Source organism: Sorex araneus, chromosome 2 (assembly GCF_027595985.1).
Source record: "Sorex araneus isolate mSorAra2 chromosome 2, mSorAra2.pri, whole genome shotgun sequence".
In the NCBI taxonomy this organism is placed as follows: domain Eukaryota; kingdom Metazoa; phylum Chordata; class Mammalia; order Eulipotyphla; family Soricidae; genus Sorex; species Sorex araneus.
Window position 1 is genome coordinate 54,389,284 of NC_073303.1, and position 22,189 is coordinate 54,411,472.

Below are 22,189 nucleotides of genomic sequence, written 5' to 3' on the forward strand. Positions count from 1 at the left end.
GTAATTCCTGAGTGCAAAGCCAGGAGTAACCCCTGAGCATCGCTGGGTGTGACCCAAAAAGAAAAAAAAAAAAAAAGAAAGAAGCCACCGAGCAGGCGGGGCAGGCATGCGGGGTGGCTGGAAACTGGAAACAGTGGCGGTGGGAGGGGCAGTGCTGGCGGGGCTGGGGCTGGAATACTGAACGCCTGTAACAGATCATCATCGACAGCTTTGCGGAAGGAAAAAAAAATTCAAAAATCAAAACCATTAAAAGCACTAGACGTGCTGAGAATACACCCCTCCTCCCCACCAGCGACTCCCGCAGCCCTGCCCACGCCCACCCAGCGTGCGTCCTTTAAATCAGACCCTGCAACAACCGGGGCTCTTGGAGGACTCGTGTTCAGGAAGAGGAACTCTGATGAAATGGAACAAATGGTGAGAGAAGCCCCATCCCGGGGTAAAGGCGGGGGGGGGGGGGGGGGGGGTGGGGGGAGAACAAATTAAAGACCCACGGAGCATGAGCAGGTGAAAACACATTCAACCAAAGTAGTGAGCAACAAAACACAAGGTAAAATCATGGAATATCTACAAATGATTAAAGAATAACAAGAACGTGCTGATAATGGTGTGCAGAACAGACAGATATGAAACCGGAATTTTCAAACTTACTTCAAGAGCTCATAATTCTTCTCGTTTAATCTCACGGCATTTTCTCTCCAGAATTTCTCCGATTTGTGCACGGGGCTCCATTCCAGTCTTCCAGATTTAAGTTCTGAACTGTACTCGTCGAAGGAGCTACAAAATGTTTACGAAATTCTAAGTTTCTGAGACTCACACGCTTCTCATAAGGAAAGTAAGCAGAGCACCTTGGCGACCCCCCACCCTCCCAGACCGCCGACGAGCCTTTGGCCAATCACAGTGGACCGTGTCGGGTCCTGCAGGGGAGACATCCGTCCACAGTGACTGAGACAGCAGGAGGAAGAGGCGCTCCCTCCAGGCGTGCCACCCGGGACGCATGTGTGCTCATCAGCCCAGAGCCCCCTGCAGGCGCCTTGGACACCGCGCCTGCCCCCCACTAAACACACGCGTGAGCTTCCAGCTAAGTCCCCGACTTTAACACGAATAAAGCAGCCTCTTCTATGGCGACTCTACAGAATGCCTCAAGCCACGACAGAGTGTCACAGAAACAAAGACCCAGCAGCAGTACATCATCTTACAAGGCTGACGAAACTCTGAGAATTACCGAACTCTGTGTTAACCAATCAGAGGGCTGGGGGGGGGGGACACACCAGGGGGAGGGGGCTCGCCTCGAACAGGGCGGACTCGGGTGTGACCCCATCCCCAGCGGGAGAGAGCTGAGTGCAGGGCCAGGAGAAGCCCTACGAAAGTTTGGGCCAAAACCAAACGATAATAATAATAATAATAATAATAATAATAATAATAATAATAATAATAGTAAACCATAATTGGTAAAACGTAATTTAGAAAGCGAAATAGCACTGATCTTATTTTTAAATGTGTTGTTTAACTCAAGAGCCATGACTTACTGATAAGTTATTGATAGCTGAGTCTTAGGCATACAAGGACTAATCATTTCTTTTTATAATGCTGTTATTTGGTTTTAGAGACCTCTTTAATAGATCTGTGGGTTTTTTTTTTTGCTTAGTTTTTGCTTTTTCGGTCACACCCGGCGATGCTCAGGGGTTACTCCTGGCTCTGCACTCAGGAATCACCCGTGGCGGTGCTCAGGGGACCCTATGGGATGCTGGGAATCGAACCCGGGTCAGCCATGTGCAAGGCAGACGCCCTCCCCGCTGTGCCATGGCTCCAGCCCCCAGACCTGTGTTTCCTACAGAGACACTTTACAAGGTGGATCCAACAGGACTCACACACACAGAAGCCCTGCTGCTGGGCTGTGACATGGAAGTCGCCTATCCGTATCTGAGACCCGGAAGCACGCACCCCGCCGCCCCGTCTCCCACGGGGCTCCTCCACGCACGCCAAGGGCGCCGCCAGCCACTCACCAGAGGCCCGGGTGCCCCATCAGTGAACTCTGCCACCCACAACGGCGCCGTGAGGGGAGTGCTGGGCACTCAGACACCTGGTCTGCGAGCCCCGACTTCTCACCCCGGAGGCGGGGAGGCGGCGGGGCCCGGGGACAGCCCCTCCCTCGGCTCACCTCAGGTCCTGGACGCTCTCGCCCAGCTTCTCCAGGAGGAACTTGATGTCCTCGCTGATGTCCTCGTCGTCGTACTTCTGCTGCTCCAGGTTCTCCAGCTGCTTCAGCACCTTGCACTGGATCATGGCCAGCGCGTACTCCTGGCGCGACTCGCGCTCCGTCGACTTCTCCAGGAAGTTCTGGGCCAGACAGAGACGGTCAGAGTCTGCGCCAATGCCCCAGCCCACCCCAGACGACTCCCGCCCCAGTGTCTGGCCCGCAGTGTCCCTGCTCCTGCTGACCAAGACGCGTCTCCCGAGCGGGCCCGGCCAGACAGACGCGGGACACACCGAGATGCGACTCGCACCCGGAGCCCCCGGGGCACGCCACTGCGCTGCTCCCTAGCTCCCTGGGACCTTCCCCGTCTCCCGTCTGCCGCCTTCCCAGCCGCCCGCCGCCTGTACTGCGCAGCCACACACTGACGCGCCTTTAAAGCATCTCTCTGGCTTGGGTAACACCAGGGAAGCTCTGGGACACTCAGACAATTCCCTCTGCGAGCGTCCACAGCCGGGATCACAGTGTTCTCTGAAAACAGCCTTCCGTGACTCCACAGAGCAAGGCCCAGGCCCAGCCGGGGGCCAGAGCAGGTAAGCGCTCAAGACAACGGCCGTGCCGTGCGGAGTCGGGGCAGACCTCCCACCCAAGGGCTCCTGGCAGAAATAAAGCGAGACGTTAACTCCGTGGCAACCACACCAAAGTTCAAAGCTCTTTATTCAAATGTGCATGCAAGCCACACTGCCGATAATTAGGCCGGTATACAAAAAGCTTTTGTCTGCATCTGAGGCTCTGAGCTGGGGACCCATCATTCTGGCCTTCTGGTTCCACAGATCTCTTCTCTGTTTGAGGAACCCAAATTCTACCGCACCCTCGAACCTCAGCACCTTCAATAGTCTTAGTCTCTGTGACATGCCTGGCACTTGGCTCCTAATCTCCGGGACCAGGGAGCAGGTCAAAGGCCTGGCACACACAGGACCAACGTCTATGAGAAACCATTATTAACAGTGTCGTGACCCAAAAATTAATAAATAAAATCTTTTAGGAAAAGAAGTCTTAACTGTGATAAACACCCACATTTTTGTTACTGAAACCTGCATCTGAATGTGTACAGTGTGTGGGAGTGAATGAAGCAGCGGGATTAATGTAGCTACTGAAAATTCAATTTGGTGATCTCTTCCCTAAGCCTTTCTGCTGAAAACCACACACAAAAATAGAATTTATGCTGCTTTCTGCCTCATTAGGTAGGCTACTGACCAAGAAGGCCTAAAGAAAACTTACAGCAGGGAAAAGAGACGGAACTGGAGACAATAAACGCACTCCGTGCCACCTTTCTCAGCTAGGACCCCAAACAGCCTCACCTATTTACGGGCCTGGAGGCTGACAGGCTAACGGAGCCAACAGGGTCGACCCTGCGGAGACTGGAACTCAGCACCTGCTAGCGGCAGGGAGACGGTCATGCGCAAGAGGAAGATTCGTCCGGCCAAACGGAGGAAACCCTGGTCAGCCCTGCCAGGCCCCGCGGCCCACAGCGGCCAGGCAAGTTCCTGAAACCCTTCAGCACACTTGCGCACCCGGAATTTCAGGTTTCGGGGAAAAACACCCGACTAGGCTACTCCTCGGATATTAACTGTCTCCAACAGTGCCGGGGCTGACGGTGCAGGAGCCTCGCTCTGGGCGGCAATCCCACTGCGCGAGGCTTAGCAGTCGAATGGCACTCCTGTAAGCCGTGGAATGCTCCATGCAGTTTCGTCTCAACAAAAACACATCTAGGTGTCCGAAGGCACTTGTGAACGACTTTTAAAAGACACCATTTCTCACCTACTCAGGGGTCTAAACCAAATGGCTTTACTGCTCATTTCCTCGCTGGTCAGTCGCTCTAACCCACGCGTGCAGCCGAGGTGTCGGCCCTCTGGGGACGCCTCCCGCCCCAGTCCCCGTCGGATTCAGCATAGTCACACTGATCCAGGCTTACGAGAGGAGGATCAGAAAACTAATATCCCCAATGATTCTCGGGACCTATTTTAAGTCATCTGAAGTTTAATGTTGGTGCTACTGCAGAAATGACCAAAAACAAAACATACTATACAACTGTCATCGGCAGTAAGCCAAGTCTTCTGGCCAAAGAGGGGCCGTGACCACTCTGTGAAGCCTTCTGAATCGCTCCAATGTCACTTAAACACTGTCTGCCATGGAGGCAGGGGGATACTGGGGGCACGGTGGTGGGGAACGTGCACGGGTGGAGGGACGGGGTCACTGCAGGAGCACTTCAGTTCCGGAGCACCTAGGAGTCCACGACGGGGCTGACCCTTGCACGGGAGATGGCCAGCTCTGGCCTTGTCGGTGTCTCACCTGCCTCTCCCGCCGAGAGGCGGCAACTCTCCTTTCCCTCCAACACTCGAAGGCCACCTGGGTGGGCACAGGCTGAACGTCAACACTAAAGCGTCTGAGCCGTGGGAAAGAAACTCGGGAACAGTCGGGAGGGAAACAGGACTTCTGACGTCTCGAGACCACTTAAACAGCTCCCGGGGGTCCGGCAGACACTTGGTTGTTCACACTGGTCCCTCATGCAGAAAGCAGCCCCAGCCTCAGGACGGCCTGCGGGACCGTTTCTCCGCCCCGCCTCGTCCCTTCCTGCACCTCCGGGCAGCGAGGGCGGGGAGGGCCACAGCCCCCTCACAGCACTCCCTGCCGCCAGCTCCAGCAGGGCCTGCCCTGGCCGGGGGCTTCTCCGCGTCCCTCCGCTGAACTGCCCGGCATCCTCCCGGCATCCTCCCAGCACCCCCACAGGGCAGAGACGGCAGAGGCCGAGGTCCCGTCCCCGGCACCACACACGTCCCAGCATCTCCGGAAGGGACCCCTGAGCACAGAGCCAGGAGCAAGCACCAAGCACCAGGGAGAATGGCCCAAACCCAGCTCCCGGGCCCCCCCACATACTCCCAAAAAAACCTCTTCTGAAGTTTTCCCCAAAAAAATAAATAACAAAACCGAGTCTAGTTTCTTTACACGACTCTTACTCACATAAATTACTTGTCACTGCATTAAACCAACATTCATTTACACATTCCACCTTCATCAGCTGACGAGCTCATGGCATCAGCTTCATCAAAAGCATCTGTGTTCCATGACCAGCATGACGCCGAGAGAGAAAGGGAGAGAGAGAAAGAGAGAAAGAAAAAGAGAGAAAGAAAAAGAGAGAGAGAGAGAGCGCTTATGCGCTAACGGAGCCCCGGCAATGAAAGGGCCCTGGGGCCGGTTTCTGTGTGTGGAACTTCTTATCCTCACTAAGTAAACAAGAGTATGGACAATTTACAAGATGCTCAAATAGAGCACTGCCGGAGTGGTGCATGAGGGGCCCGGAGCATCCTTGGACCCTCACAGAGAACCACCTAGACTGCAGCCCGGGACCACCTGGGCCCCAAGGCCTGCTGGGCACAGGCTGAGGGGCTATGCCCATCCCAAAAAGGAGAAAAACATTCATTTTAGCCATGAAACCAAAACAACATCTACTGAATACAATCCCGTATGTTTTATCCAGACTTGAGTGACACTTACCTGGACAGCTAAGTCAGGGATGCGGTTTGTGCCACACCCCACCGGGGCCCCCCAAAAGAGCCCTAACGAACAGCCAGGGTGTGACAAGAGGAGCAGAGGTAACAGGTCTCTCTTTCCTTTCCTCTTCTTTATTCTGAATTTTCTTCTCTGGCTTGGGGCCACACCTGGCGGTGCCCAGGGGTTCCTCCTGGCTCTGCACTCAGGCGGCACATGGGATGCCCAGGCTCAAACCCAGGCCAGCCACACACAAGGCAAAGGCCCCGCGTGTTGTGCTTGGGTCTCCCATCTGTTTATTTCTTAGGAGGGAACTTTGGTTTCCTGGTTTCTGGGTTTGGAGGGTTTTCTCTGCGGGGGTGTCAGGAGTGGACTCCAGGGCTTCCTCGCACGTGAGGTCAGTGCTTCACAACTGACCCTCTCCCAGCCTCAGGCGAGTCCCCAAAAGGCGCAGAGCCGTGCTTATACGAAGAAGAGTGCTGCTTTCCATAAATAGAATAGCGGGAGGCAAGGGACCGAAGAGACGGTGCAGGAGGTAGGCACTTGCCTCGCACACGGCTGACCCGATTTTGATCCCCAACACCCGGTCACCCGGGTCCACCAGGACTGATCCCCGAGCAAACAGCCCAGAGTAAGCCCTGAGCACCACCAGGTGTGCCCCCACCCACACCTGAGAGAGAGAAAAAGAGAGAGAGAGACAGAGACAGAGACAGAGAGACAGGGGGAGAGAGAGAGAGAGGGAGAGAGGGGGGGAGAGAGAGAAAGAGAGAGGGAGGGAGAGAGAAAGGGAGGGAGGGAGGGAGGCTGTGTGAAGCAGAGTGGTGCAGGGAGGGCTGGCTGGCAGCTCAGGCTTCAGACTGGACTCACTGTCTGAAGACCCGCACTCTCCACCCACTCTCTGCATCAGAGCCGAGCCCTCCCTCTCAGCCCCACCTTCCCTCTGACGCAGCACTTAGGATTCCTACAGCAGAGCTGGCGAGCTGGGAGGGATCAAGTCTATGGCCGTGGCCCGGGCTCCAGCTGCGTCCCCGCCTAGGAAACGACCCCACAGAGCCGGCCCGACAGCTGTGAGGACCAACAGCCCACGCGGGCAGACCTTGCGGGGCCAGAAACGCACCAGGGGACCGGGGTCCGTGGCCCCACCGCAGTGCCCGGCCGAGGCTGCTGGAAGCCAAACAGTGACGCCACTGGCCCCAGCAAAGCCGGGCGCCTGGGGCAGAGCCCTCGGACCCGGGACCCTGGACACACCGGCTACGGCTCCCACGGCTGTCATCGGCGGCCCACGGCGCCATCCTCCCCGTCCCCACAGACCTGGGCCCGGCCCCGCGTGCTCCGCTTCCCCGTCTGCTCACGCAGGGGGCAGACCTACGGGACCACCACTCTAGTCCCCTAGAGCAACAGTAACTCCTCCACGGGAGAGCTCAGATCCTCGCAGTGTTCAGACACGCCCCTGCGGGCGCCACTGCCCGGCCTCCCGCAGGAGCAGGCGAGGGGAGAGGAGGGCACAGGCCACCCACACTTAGCAAGGACTCTGCCCTCGGGAGCAGCCCGGAGCTGCCACAGGAACAGAGGTGGGCACACAGCCAGGCGCTGCCCCTCCGGGGACCCCCCACCTCCACACAGATGCAGGGGCGCCCTGGGGCTCTGCAGAAGCCACTCCCCCTACTCTCCCTCCCTCCCTCCTCAGAAACCCCCAGTAAATCTGTTTTTATTCCAAAGGAAGAAATGCAGCGCCACTCAGTAGGCCCAGAGCCAGGAAAGGGACCGCCACTCCAAGGCTGGGTGGCCCCCCTCCTCACACGTGTCTCTCCCACTGCAGCACGCGGCTGGGCCAGAAATACCGGCCAGCTCTGAGCCCACCGGTAATTCTGGAAAAAAGCAACTCTGTATCCCACTAATAATCTTCTACACAGAGTAAATACCTCATAGAATGCGCACACACACACACACACACACACACACACACACACACACACACACACACACACACACACACACACACACACACACACACACACACACGCAAACCGAAACAAGAGCAGGAGGCACTCACACGGAAGGCTGCCAGGATGATGCGGGTCACCTTCTCCTTGACGGACTCCTGCAGGATGTCGGAGAGGACGGGGATGATGTTGTAGCGGCGCAGGTGCTCGCACATCTGCGGGCTGAAGGCCAGGAGCCAGAGGGAGAAGATCATCTGGTACTGGAGCTGGAAGCCACACTTGTTGCTCAGCACGCCCATGATGCTGCAAGGGAACAGCAACACTCAGCAGACAGCAGGGGGGGATGACTGTTCTCTTTCTGCAGGGGGGAAACAGCGTCTTTCTGGACGTGTCCTCAACCCTCTCCCAAAACGCAACACGCGCTGCAGGAGGAGGAAAGCACACCGCCGTCACTGCAGCAAAGGGGGCGGCACAGGGAGCCTGGTCAGCACTGAGGGAGCGGAAGCCAGTCCAACAGGGACGCTCCGGACACGGGCCTGACCAGGACCCGGGCCACACATCTGTCCAGACGGCCAGGAAGACCAGGAATAACTGACGGCGTTAAATGTGCCTGGGAAACTCGGGAGGGAGGCGGGGAGGCCTGAACTGGACTCCCCGCTGGGGCCAGGATCGCCTCAGAAGCCTCCAGTCACTCCTGCAGTTGACCGACGCTGCGGTCACTGGGTGGACACCAGAGAGGCTGGTCCAAGGATAAGCACTCAGAAACTTCTCTGGGGAGTGCTCACATTCAACAACGAAAAGCAGAAATTGCCCGATCAGACCACTGAAAAGAAAAATGTCAGGATTCCAGAAAACTCAAAACCTACAGAACACACAACTCAGAGCAAACAGGTGCCTCTTTCGCAGCAGCTCTGGCAGAGCCAGCCTCTCCCGCCCCTGCCCCCACCCAGGCAGGCCCCCGCCGGATGCTGCCCTGCCCACGGGCCCCCTTCCAGGAGCCCAGAATCCCCAGCACGGGCGAGCGGCCAGCCCACTCACGCTGGATTCCGACTGCACACGCACACCCGCCCCAGCGGGTCTGTCTCAGCAGCTCTGACCTCTGACCTGTGCCAATGCCGGCCCTGCCCACCCTTGGGGCACTGGAGAGATCCCACGGCCATCAGCAGACGGGAACTAGCTAATCGCCCTTCCCACGTGACTATGGATGCTCATGCTGACCCGCCCGGCCGCTGAGAACAATGAAAGGTTCCGGAGGGCACTGTTGGGAGTGACCCCTGAGCACAGAGCCAGGAGCCGGCCCAGAGCACAGCTGGCACAGCCCAAAACATTAAAAACAGAAACCAATTGCTAAGGTTAACTGACTGAGCCTCTTGGAAAGAATATCCACACACGAAAGTCGAGGAGGCAACCTACTTAGCTCCGAGGACACAGCACCAAGAGTAGCTAATAAATTCTCCTTGCTCCGAAGCCTTGCTAGACCACTGAGCCAATGAACCGGCAGAAAACGGTCTCTTCAGGAACTACAGGCATAATTGGCTTAACAGAAATTAGATCTTCCATTACGGAGAAATAAACTGACTTCCTCGTGGTCAAACAGAATTACATACTTAGGGGGTGGGGAGAGGCGGCCAGGAGATCTGCTGGCGCAGTCCTACTAAACATGCAAGCTCTGGGGAGCTGCGACTTAGGGCCCCAGAAAGAGCAGCCTCATTACAGGGCAGGGGGGCAGGGAGGGCGCGACGGCTCTTCCCCGAACCCGGCACTGTCAGACCCCCGACACTGCACACAGGCAGGGGCTACCCAGAATGAAACCTGAGCAGAGCCAGGAACACACCCTGGGGACCACGGGGTGCGGCTCCAAGCCCCCCACCCTGCCCAAAAGAAGAAGCTAAAGGAGTCTAAAGAGCACTACCGAGCAGAGTTTCTATTCGCTCCGTTGGCTTGTGCTTCTATTCCCGCAGGCGCCCAGAGGCCCCCTCCAAGCCTCTGGGATCTGTCCTGCGGAGATGAGGCCCCGGGTGACGGCCTGTAAGTGGCAGTATCTGGCTTCTAGGAAAGTTCGCAGGAGCCCTGGCAAACAGACGTCTCAAAGCAGGGGAGGCTCCCTTGGTCAGGACCGTCTCCACCTCTGCAAAGGCCAGGGGGCTCTCGGAGGCGGCAGGGGAGGCTCCCTGGGTCAGGCCATCTCCACCTCTGCAAAGGCCGGGGGGCTCGGGGGCGGCCCGCGGGGCACAGGCACTCACCAGTTAACGCCGTCAGCCTCCACCCAGGCGAAGCGGTACTCGTTGACGCGGAGCATGAGCTGCAGGCAGCCGGCCACGCATTGCACATACTGGGAGCTCTGAGGGAACAGGGGCGGCGGCCGTCAGAACCGCGGTGGGCAGCAGGCCCTGCGTCCACCCGGAGCCCCCAGCACGGCCCAGCCGCCCCGGGACGCGGAAACTAGGCCCCGTGCTCTGCCTCGGTCTCCGCTTCCGACAAGCGCAATTCCTCAGCCCGGCTGGATCCACGTGAGCGTGAGGAAGGGCACCGGGGCCCGCCTCCCGCACGGCCTGGCACCACGGCGGTACCTTCCCTGCCTCCCCACAGCGGCACCGGGCACCGGAAAGGCAGCCCGGCAGGGCGAGGGCCCAGAGCACACTGGGAAAGGGGAGGGTGTCTGGTCTGGAACACGGGACGCGCCTGGGCGAGACCCACCTTCTCCCTCCCCGGGGCCTCCCGATGCACACAGCAGCAGGGTGTGATGGGCGAGGAAGGGGCAGCACGGGAGGGCCGGAGAGATGGCACGGCGGGCGGGGCACTCGCCTCGCACACGCCGACCCGGGTTCAACCCCCGGCACCCCAGGAATGATCCCTGAGCACAGAGTCAGGAGCAAGCCCTGAGCACAAACCAAAGAGCTCCGTGACAGATAAACGGCAGGAATTCCTGGAAAGTAGAATTCCCTTAAATTACCCGCCAGACACTGGTGGCTAACTCTGAGACGTGCGGTGGAAAGAACGCTGATGCTTGGCCACTGTCAGACCCCTGTCCCACAGCACGACATCCGGCCGACCTCTCCGGACACCCGTCTGGAGGGCTGACCCTCACCGCCCGCTCGCCGTCACCAGGAGGACACGGGGTGAGAGCCAGGTGGCCTCAGAAGCCCAGGAAACGAGGCGCGGCGACTGCTGTGTTTAAGCAGAGCGTCGGGCTCAGCAGCCCCAGAGACTCCGGGCCTGCCGGTTCAGTACCTGGACACAAGAGCACTTGCTGGGAGAGTCCAACAAACGCGTCGGCTTCGATGGGCCCGAAGCCGTGAACGCCATAGCCCAGGGATGACTGAGGAGCGGCTGTGGGCGGGCGTGCGGCTGTCCCTGAGCGAGGCTGCCGGCGGGGGCTCTCCGGGGAAGAGCCTTCCCAGGGCCCCGAGTCACACAGCCCCCACACGGCCCCAGGCCCGGGAGCAAGCCCTCAGCACCCGGAGTGGCCCGAAAGGCAGAAGAAAGCCCTTGTCTGCAGTCTGACAGGAAACCGCTCTACTGCAACCACGGCCCGCTCTCCCCCAGGGCAGCCCCCGAGGGGGCAGAGGAGGAGCCAGCGGGAGGCGCAGGGAGGACGCGGAGGGACAGAGGCTCCAGCCAACAGCACCCCGGGAGGGCCAGGGACGCCCGCCACTCCCGCTCCTCCCCCGCCCGCCTTCCCTCGGGAGCCCCCGCAGCGGACACGCGGGCCCGGACACCAGGTGGGCAGCACAGGCCGGCCCGGCTGAACAGACTCCCCCTCACAGACCCCTGCCGGGCCGCACGCCTGAGCTGGACAGGGCTGCAGCCAGAATCAAAGACAGACTGGAAGACAAGATCAGCAGACCCAGAAGTCAGAGGAGAGGGGAGGGGGAGGGGGACGGCCCCGGGGAGGGAGGGGGGTACACAGTGGCGGGTGTGGTGCTGGATTACCTGCACGAGAGACCACCGTTCACAGCATGGGAAGCCACAGACCTTCAACCAAGAAGGTCCTTAAGCAAGTGGCCTGACGTCATTTGTTAGACGTAGTCGTTTCTACTTGAGAACTAATATGGACTGTTACCCAACTCACTTCTACATCCTACTGTAAAAGAAGCGAAAGATTTACACGATCTGAAGAGAAACCAGAGTATATGAGCACAGCGGGGAGGGCGTTTGCCTTGCACGCAGCCAACCCAGGTTCGATTCCTCCATCCCTTTCGGAGAGCCCGCAAGCTAACAAGCATCCCGCCCGCACGGCAGAGCCTGGCAAGCTCCCCGTGTCGTATTCGATATGCCAAAACAGGAGCAAGTCTCACAGTGGAGACGTGACTGGCGCCCACTCGAGCAAGTCGATGAGCAACGGGAGGACAGGGCTACAGGGCTACATCCCACCATAACACCCTATCTTACTAGGAAATACTGATGATAAAAGAACTCTTCCAGCAAGATTAATTTTTCATTTAAATTACTGAATTAATTCAGTTACCTTGGGGGAAGAGACTGCTCAGATCTAAACTACCGTGTGTGTGTGTGTGTGTGTGTGTGTGTGTGTGTGTGTGTGTGTGTGTGAGAGAGAGAGAGAGAGAGAGAGAGAGAGAGCCCGACTCTCCTCAGCCTGGACCCCTGGGCCCTGGGGCACTTGAGGGGGGGGGGGCGGACACACAGGTGTGAAAACAGGAACACGGGGCCCAGCGGAAGGGGGCGAGGCGGGCAGGGCCACAGCGAGGGGAGTCCAGGGAACAACCCTCTGGGCAGGACACAGGAAGGGTCCGAGTCCGACTCGGCCCTGAACTAACTGACCCAGATGGGCAGGAAAGACCCCACAACAATCGCCCGAAAGCCTCACTCCTCAGTGCTCCCTCGCTCCCCCGCGCCTCGCCTAAGCGCGTCTGGGGCCCAGCAGGAGGAACCCGATCTGGTAGGGGTGAGGACGGGCTCGGGGCGGGCTCGGGGCGGGCCTGCCGCGCCCACAGCCTTCCCCACGCCACACAGCCCTGGCAGGGGCTGGGGCGGGCGACACTGACACCCAGTGGCCAGGCCGCGCACTGCGGCTCCCAGGAGCCTCGAGCCTCTGGGTCCAGATCTGAGACCCCCAGGGCAGCCTGGCGGGCGGGGCAGGCCAGGCTGGAACCAGCAGGGTGCGCCTGGCCCAAGACTGTTTTGTTCTGTGTTGGGTCGCGCCTGGCGGTGCTCAGGGGCCCCCCGGCCCAGCCTTGAGAGCCGCCTCCGGGCAGGGGGTCGCCTGGCGGGGATGGGAGCCGGTCAGCCGTGTGCCGCCCGCGCCCTTCCTGCCGTGCTATGGCTCGGCCCGAGCACTGCGACAGGAGCTCCGCGGGGGAGCCCCCATCTCCGAGGCAGAACAGGCGCTGCCAGCCGGGCTGGGCAGAGGGGGAGGGCGGGCACTCGGGGGGGAGGCACAGGTGCGGAGGGAGGGGCCGCGCCACCCCAGCCCCGGGTGAAGGAGCAAAGACAACAGCTCCGGAGACAAGCGACCCGGCCACGCAGCCGGGGAAGGGAGAGAACCAGGGGAGCGACGGGACCTCCCCGGGACTGGGAGCACTGTGCCGGGAGGAGGCGGGGGCTACACCTTCCTCCCCACCGCCCACCTGTGTGCCTCAGCGGCCCCGGGCTCCCACTGCGTGGGCAGAGGCCAGGACACCCCGCCACGCGCCCACTTACCTCAGGACGGGCCCTAAGAACACAAGTGAGTTTCGAGGCAAACGCCCCAGAAAGGCCTGAAACCAGCAGCTTTGTCCGAAAGATCCTTCCCACCTTCCTGGTTTCTAAACCTGCCCAAGCGAGACCTGAGCCAGCCCGGACCCCTGCGGATGCCCCCGGCCCCCCAGGTGCCGTGAAGACGCTTCCCTGCACAGGCCCGATGCTCTGGGATCAGGGGCAGAACCGGATGCCCGCCCCTCCCCCGCTCCTCCCAGGACACGGCAGGACGGGCGCTGCGGGAGCACTGGCCGTGCTGGCCGTGAGAGTGCCCAGAGAGGAAGGAGGGCGGCAGCCCCACGCCCTGCCGCACGGCTTCTACGGGCGGCACCCAGCTCAGCACTCAAGACGAAGAAGGCTGATTATCTGCTCAACTCTGCCCGTCAGAATCCAGACCCTCGCTCAGACTGGAAGGAAGGAAGGAAGGAAGGAAGGAAGGAAGGAAGGAAGGAAGGAAGGAAGGAAGGAAGGAAGGAAGGAAGGAAGGAAGGAAGGAAGGAAGGAGGAAGAAGGAAGGAAGGAAGGAAGGAAGGAAGGAAGGAAGGAAGGAAGGAAGGAAGGAAGGAAGGAAGGAAGAAGGAAGGAAGGAAGAAGGAAGGAAGGAAGAGAAGAGAGAGAGAGAGAGAGAGAGAGAGAGAGAGAGGCAGCAGGAGAGAACGAGCCCCGTGTTCCGGAGAGGAAGAGCGACCCCGAGGAAGCGTGGTCCCTGCACGTCCTCACGGAGCATTTTCCTAGCGGGAGGTGAGGAAAGCCCGCGGGTGTGCATCTGGGGAGCACCGTCAGTGTCCGATGTCTGAGACTAAGAGTGAGTCTGACCCGGGGCTGGGCGGGCGCGGGAGGGCGGATATACTTACATCGCTCGAAGAGACTGTTCCTGATTCAACAGCGACACCGCTACCTCGCAGTCTCTATTACGAAATAAACGACTTAGTACTTAGTTTCGTTTTCAAGTTCATCCTAATTTACCAGCCAACAAAGGGAGCCGGGGTGGGGGAGGGGTCTGCAATGTTTGTTTCTGATCCTACTTAGAAGAGCAGCTTCGGCTAAGAAACAGCAGCAAGAAGATGGAAGTGTGCCACTATGCGCTTCCGGATCGTTCCCCTTGAAAGTCATTGGTAAGAAGCTGGACAAACTGACGGCCAAGCTGCAGCGACGCTTCACAAGCACGGCTGCTGGCTAGGCCGGGCCCGAGGATGCCGCCTCTGACCTGTCCTCCCCCTGAGCTGAAGCCGACGGTGAACTCTGGGCCCCATTCTGCACGGAGCTCCAGGGACGCGCCTGCCGGGGGGAGAACGGAACACGCCAAAGGCCCGCGGGAGTCACGCGTGTTCCACAGAGAGGAGGGGAGGGGTAAGGCGGCAGCAGATGCTCCTGACCGGAAGGAGAGGGTCCACCGACAAGTGAGCCTGCCCCCCGCAGCGCTGCCGGCCGGAGCTTCTGAGCCCAGGCCAGGGGGCCGAGGGGGGATGGTGACTGGGAGGGTCTCGCACAGAGGAGGCGCCCCAGAAGGCAAGAAGGCACCGAGGCCCTGGGGGAGGACACGGGGCGGGACCGCGCCAGGCTTCCCAGAGAAAGGGCCACGTCCCCTTCACCTAGAGTCAGAGGACGGGCCACCTGGCAGCCCTCGGCCCAAGGGGGGAGAAGAGGAGGACTTCGGGTGATCGTGGCCCACCGGCTGAGGCCGTGGGGGCTGGGGGCCCCGGGAGAGCGGCCAGAGCAAGGAAGAGGAAGCAGGAAGCGGCAGGCCAGGCAGGCGGGAGACCGTGCCCGGCTCCGAGCAGCCCAGGCACGGGGAAAGGGCCGGCCCGGAGCCGCACGGCCCTCTCCTTCCCTGCCCTGGGCGAGGGGCGACCCGGAGTCACCACAGGGACAGAGACCCCCACAGTGACACACGCACTCGCGTGCAGGGAACAGGCCAGATGGGACAGCACAAACGCCGCGTGGCCGAGCACGGCCCACCCTGGCGCCAGACTGGAGCCGCCTCGCCACCCAGGCACGGGGCCGAGAGGGAACTGGGCACAGAGCTGGGAGAGCAGGGGAAGACCCCGCCGTGCCCGGCGAGCGTGCCGGTCCCGAGTGACACTTCAGAAGGGACGCCGCGACTCGGTCACCAGATTCCCGCCCACTGATGCTGCGTCCTCCTCTCCACAGAGCCGACGAGCGCGGCAGCCCCTGCAGGTGTGGCCCCCGGGCAAGACCCCGACACTGGCTACACACACACACCACCCGCCCCTGTGAAAGGCCCCATCCGGCCACGACAGTCCCAAACAGCACTGTCTAAGTAGAAGGGCCGGTCAGGCCTGCCCGCAGGAGGCAATGGCGGGCCGAGAGGCAGGACAGCAGGGCGGAGGCTGGCCGAGCGCAGCCCACCCACAGCTCACTCCCCAGTGCCACTCGAGAGCGCCCCCTGCTGGTGCCGGGGACCCAGGCCACCCCCTGACCTCCTGCCCTGCGTCTCAGGCCGGGCCTCTGTGCGGGGCTGTGGTTCTGGGGGGCAGTGACGGGAAAGAGCCAGGAAGCTGCTATGCTCCAGCCACTGTCTGCCTGCAGGAAGCGGCCGGAAGGCCTGACAGGCGCCCAGGAAGGAGGAGCAGCCGGCCTCTGACCGACTCGGGCCGACCCGAGAAACTGTGACCCGGGCAGGAGCCGGCGGGAAGCCTCAGCCGCGCCCGGAGACGTGCATCAGCCCAGACGGGCGCTGTCCACTCCAAACCAGCGCCCAGACCGCTGTCTCTCCCGGGGCGACTCGGGAAGCGACGGGACCTGCCGAGTGCCCAGAGTGGCCTCGGGGCAGCTGCCCCACCTGGGGGAGGAGTGAGAGGAAGCCAAGAGGGGCAGGAGAGAAGATGCGAGCTGCAGGAGTGGGGGGGAGGGGGGAGTCGGGGCAAGCGACCCCGCGGGCACGGGGCTCCTGGAGGGGCCGGTACCTGCGAGCTCAGCTGGGTTTTGATCCAGTTGAAGTAGTAATTCAAGTCACTGCCTTCCATCAGCTCCTTCCCCCAGGCCGCCAGCTTGGCGATGATTCTCGCAGCCTGAAACCAGGACGGAGGGAAATGCATGAAAACTGTTGATTTTACACATCGTATAACTTAACTAAAAAAAAAAAGTCACACCACTTCAGTTTCCAGCTTTTTAACACGGGACTTCTCCCAAAAAGAGTCATTATTTAGTTTTTAAATATATTCTAATACATAGTCTAAAAACAATTTTTTTTCAATGGTTTTGAGCCCCCTCTGGCGGTGCTGAGAAGCTACTCCTGGCTCTGTGCTCGGAGCTGGCTCCTGGGGGCGCTGAGAGGGCACGCGTGGCGCTGGCCTGCTGCACCTGAGCCCCAAAACTGTCCCCCGCCCCCGGGACTTTCTACCAGACACGCAGCGCGAACATCGTGCACCGGCCCATTGCTGCACGCTTCAAAGGCTTGACACTGTCGATCACACCTCAGTGAGCCTGGAAATGCGAACAATGCTGCTTCTCCCACACACACTCAACCAAGGGTTCGAGTCCTTACTGGAAGCAAGTGAACGTCTTCCAACCCTAGTGACCCGGCCCTAACGGACCCTGAAGGGGACGGACGGCTAGGGGGGAGGGGAGCCGGCCCTGGGGAGAGACGGCCCCCGGGACAGCCAGGCCCCAGGCCGGGTGTCAGCACTGCCGGGCCCCAGGGCACGTCCACAGCCCCAGCTCAGGCCGACAGAGCAGACTTACAGACGTGCTTCCTACTGGAAGCAAAAAAGTTTTTAATTTTAAAAATTAAAAAAATAAAACTATCAGCAATGTAAAGAAAGCACGAGTAACATGTGAAAGAACACGAGCCAACGCCCTCCCATTCGAATCTACCCTCGAAATCTGGAAGATCAGCCCAAAGGAAGTGGAACCAGGAAGAAATCAAAACGCAGGTCTGACGACACAGGTAATAATACTGACCCTACCCGGAATGTGTATTTGGTCTGAAACACTGATTTCAGACCGTATTACATCCAGACCATCTGAAGGGCAGTATCATAAAACCACCGAATTCAGGAAGCTATTTAAACCACATTAAAAAAACAAACCCCTGTAACTTTTTTTACATTGATCATGAGATATGCAATAACTTTTTATTTTAGTTTTTTTTTCAACCTTTAATGCACTTTATTTTATCTATTTAGTTAGTGAATCACCGTGAGGGTACAGTTACAGATTTACACATTTTCGTGCTTGTGTTTCCCTCAATGTTCGAGAGCCCATCCCTCCACTAGTGCCCATTCTCCAGCACCAATGAACCAGTACCCCTCCCCCATCCCATCCCCCACCCCGCCTGTGGCAGGGCATTCCCTTTTGTTCTCTCTCTCCTTTTGAAACCCCTGTAAGTTTAAAGAGGAAATGTTTCACTGATTCTTTTTTAAAAGTTTCCTTACAATAAAGCTTATTTCATGGATTTTCCATAATTCCTCATCCCAGGCATCAGCTGTTAATAGAGGAACACGCTGGAAAGCAACGCTGACTTATATGGCGGGTACTTCCCAAACACGCACGCTCGAATGGTTCACAGGTGAGAGCTCAGGACTCGGGACGGGTCAAGTGGCCTCGAAGGGGCCGGCAGAGACCCCGTGTCCGCACAGCCAGGAGTCACCCCTAAGCATCACGGGGCGTGGACTCCCCCCCAGGCCTCCCAGGAAACCCCAGAGATCTCCTCTCCCTCCGCTCTCCGTAACAGTGACCAGGTCCCCTGAGCACAGTGGGGCGGGACAGGTGGGAGGACTGGCTGGTGGCTGACGTCAACAGACTCGTATTTGCCAGTAGACGTGTACATGCATGGCATATACGGGGGTGTACAGGGCTCTAGGTGTGACGCTGACACCGGAAATACAGTGTGAACCGTGAACCGTCACCCGGTTCGTGATTAAAAAAAAAAAAGACCGTTGCATCAAAGATGCCTCTCGGACAGGGCAGAAAAACAGACACGTGTGTAAGAAATTACAAAGCAGCCACACAGCTGACATAAAATCTGGGAGGGGGGACAGGACAGCGGGTAGGGCACTCACCTCGGCATAATCAAGGTCTGACCCCAGGCAAGCTACACGGTCCTGAGCCCACCAGGAGTGAGCTCTGAGCACGAGTCAGGAGTCAGCCCTGAGCACAGAGCCGGGAGTCAGCCCTGACAGCCCTGAGCACAGAGCCAGGAGTCAGCCCTGAGCAGAGCCAGGAGTCAGCCCTGAGCACGAGTCAGGAGTCAGCACTGAGCACAGAGCCAGGAGTCAGCCCTGAGCACAGAGCCAAAGACTCGAGCTGAGCAGCAGCAGCCGCTTCCTTAATAAAGGGCCACTCGGGGGTCACAGGCCATCAGAAGCTGCCTGGCCACGTGGGCGGGCCCAGGCTACCGTCCCCTCCCCCCAGGCAGGAGCCAGTCAGGCTCCCCCCCGCCCGCGCCCCGACCCGGGCCTCACCATGTGCACGGTGAAGAGGTCCTGGCGGTTGGGGCAGGAAGTAGGACCAGGCGGTGTTCTTGCCGCGCCTGGCGTAGTCGAAGAAGATGCTGACACGCTGGTGCCTCTCCTGGGGAGAGACGGTGACAGGGCGCGGTGACCAGGCCGCCGGCAGTGTCTCACCTAACGCCAACACTCCCTTCTCGCCTCGCTCTAGTGCACACCTGACGTGCCGGCCAACTCCCGGCTCTGCCCTGAGACCGGTTCCCGCCAGTGCTCAGGACATGGGGGCGCCAGGGGCCAACCCGGCCAGCGACACGCAGCCAGTGAGCTGCCACTCCCCCTCTCCAGCCTCAACATCCCCCTTCTGTGGGGAAAGCAAACTCGGATGCTCCCCTTTAAACTTCTAAATTCTCTTCCCTCTTACTAGGTTTCCACTTGCAGGATTCACCTCGTCCATGGCCTAAATGTATCATCACAGAATTACCCACAGTGTTAACTCTTTATGTTCACATATTGCTAAAAAAAGTTCCAGCTTTGAAGATTTGAAAAAGATGGACTTTACCAACCTATCATCAGTTTACTATTTCGTAGGATTCCAGATCAGCTCTATTCATCTGTATGTCTACACACAAAAACAGAAAGGAGAGACAAAGACACAAAGCAGGCGAGGGAGAGGGAGAGAGAGAGAGAGAGAGAGAGAGAGAGAGAGAGAGAGAGAGAGGGAGAGAGAGAGAGAGAGAGAGAGAGAGAGAGAGAGGGAGGGAGAGGGAGAGAGAGAGAGAAAGAGAGAGAGAGTAGAGAGAGAGAGAGAGAAGAGAGAGAGAGGGAGGGAGGGAGAAGGAGAGAGAGAGCAAGAGGGAGAGAGAGGGAGAGAGAGAGGGAGGGAGAGAAAGAGAGAGGGAGAGGAGAGAGAGAGAGAGAGGAGAGGAGAGGGAGGAGAGAAAGAGAGGGAGAGGGAGAGGGAGAGAGAGGGAGAGGGAGAGAGAGAGAGAGAGAGGGAGGAGAGGGAGAGAGAGAGAGGGAGAGAGAGAGGGAGGGAGAGAAAGAGAGGGAGAGGGAGAGGGAGAGAGAGGGAGAGGGAGAGAGAGAGAGAGAGAGGGAGGGAGAGGGAGAGGGAGAGAGAGAGGGAGAGAGAGAGGGAGGGAGAGAGAGGGAGAGGGAGAGAGAGAGGGAGAGAGAGAGGGAGGGAGAGAGAGAGAGGGAGAGGGAGAGAGAGAGGGAGAGAGGGAGAGAGAGAGGGAGGGAGAGGGAGAGAGAGAGAGGGAGAGGGAGAGAGAGAGAGGGAGAGGGAGAGAGAGAGAGGGAGAGGAGAGGGAGAGGGAGAGAGAGAGAGGGAGAGGGAGAGAGAGAGAGAGGGAGAGGGAGAGAGAGGGAGAGGGAGAAGAGAGGGAGAGGGAGAGGGAGAGAGAGAGAGGGAGAGGGAGAGAGAGAGGAAGAGGGAGAGAGAGAGAGGGGAGAGGGAGAGAGAGAGAGGGAGAGGGAGAGAGGGAGAGAGAGAGGGAGAGGAAGAGGGAGAGAGAGAGAGGGAGAGGAAGAGGGAGAGAGAGAGAGGGAGAGGGAGAGGGAGAGAGGGAGAGGGGAGAGGGAGAGATAGGGAGAGGGAGAGGGAGAGAGAGAGGGAGAGGGAGAGGGGAGAGGGAGAGGGAGAGAGAGAGGGAGAGGGAGAGAGAGGGAGAGGAAGAGAGAGAGAGAGAGGGAGAGGGAGAGGGAGAGAGAGGGGGGGAGAGGGAGGGAGAGAGAGGGGGGGAGAGGAGGGAGAGAGAGGCTTTCCCCGAGTGATCAGGGATAGCGAATGGGTAAGGCCATGAGAAATGAAGGTCCTGTCTACCAAACTAAGCTCACAGGGGCTAGGGTGACAGCACAGTGGGGAGCGCATTTGTCTTGCATGTGGCCGACCTGGATTCCATCCCCCAGCATCCCTGCGGTCCCCCCGAGCACCCTGAGGGAGCCAGATGGAGCCGCCCAGAGGCGGGCACACACCCCCGAGCCCACGGCCAGTGGGGGGGAGCCTCGGCCACTGCCGGGGGGAGGCAGCCCCCCAACGGCCCTGGACAGTGACGGGACCCCTTCTCCGAGGCAGGAGTCCAGCTCCCGGTGACCCAGCAACTCGACTTCTTGGCATCCACCCCCGGGCCCAGAAGCTGGTCAGAAAGACAGGAGCACGCCCGTGTTCAGGACTGCACACCACCCGCGAGAGCAGAGCCCAGGGTCCGAGAGCAGCTGCTGCAGAACAAACTGCACAGACTCGGAAGAGGACTCAGCCGAGGGAAGCGGGCGGGCCTGGCGGCAGTGCCAGAGAAGGCCACAGACCCTCCCCGGGACGCAGGCAGAGGGCAGGCACCGGGCCGCTGTGTGCGTGGAAACCCTCGTGAACAGGATGCAGATCACTCTCGGGTGAGTGAGAAAAGCAAAATAACAAAAATCGCCTGGGTGTGGGCAATCCGATCTCCGCGTCGGTAATCACACGTCCCTCAAAACAGAGAAACCTGTCACTACACGCGAGGCGGCACCTACGAACACGCTCTGCGGGGCACTCAGAAGTCGCCAGCGGCACGAGGAGAAGACACACCTACCTGCAGCATGTCGTCCACCATGGTCAGTATGTACTGGACCGTCTGCTCTTTGGAAATGTGGGTCATCAGGTTGATGAATGTCTTAGCACACTGCAATCAAGAACAGAACCCGCGTTAGCCAGTGCTCCAGCTGCAGATACGGCGCTAGGTGGACCTGCGCTGAAATGATCTCTCCTCTAAGTTGGACACAGTGACAGTACCTGATACTGACGTCAGGTGCCAAAGAGACACATCGCTTCCACAAAACCTGTGATGAAATATGGGACAACCACGACTGCACGGGGCTTTCTAAGTCATTCCTATCACGGGCGTCTACTGTTTGCAAACCACACCTGGCTAGTTAGCGCTGGGTCATCGGTGATAACATAAACACCGTTACATGATCACCAAGCATTACTGTTGGTTTTGATTTTTCAAAGACTATTTCTGAACTCACTGGTGACCACAGTGATCAGAGGAGGCACCGAGAGTCCAAAAGCTGTTCATTCTACAATCCAGCAGCCCGGCAACAACCTCTCTGAAATTCAACAAACACTAGAGCCAAAAAAACTGGGGGGAGGGCTGGGGAAATAGTACAGCGGGAAGGGCACCTGCCTTGCATACAGCCAACCAGGGTTCAATGTCCAGCACCCCGTATGGTGCCCAAGCCCCACCAGGAGTGATCCCTGAGAGCCGAGTGAGGAGAAACCCCTGAGCACTGCCAGGTGTAGGCCCCCAAAACCAAAAATAATAAAAACTGTTTAAAAAGGAAACAAACGACCAAGGGCCAGAGAGAGAGTACGGCGGCTCTCATGGCTGCTGTGCACTCAGCCAGCCACGTGCAGTCCT

At 59.2% G+C, this 22,189-nt stretch overlaps 1 protein-coding gene across 1 annotated transcript in view; it reads right to left on the reverse strand.

Moving 5' to 3' along the window:
• Positions 1-22,189, reverse strand: part of ATP6V1H (ATPase H+ transporting V1 subunit H) — a 44,641-nt gene that overhangs the window by 16,891 nt on the left and 5,561 nt on the right. The window contains 9 exon segments of the mRNA XM_055128221.1: positions 649-774; positions 2,159-2,337; positions 7,794-7,986; positions 9,927-10,024; positions 14,235-14,288; positions 16,308-16,412; positions 18,807-18,837; positions 18,839-18,915; positions 21,362-21,451. Of these exon segments, the coding sequence (XP_054984196.1) occupies positions 649-774; positions 2,159-2,337; positions 7,794-7,986; positions 9,927-10,024; positions 14,235-14,288; positions 16,308-16,412; positions 18,807-18,837; positions 18,839-18,915; positions 21,362-21,451 (953 nt within the window).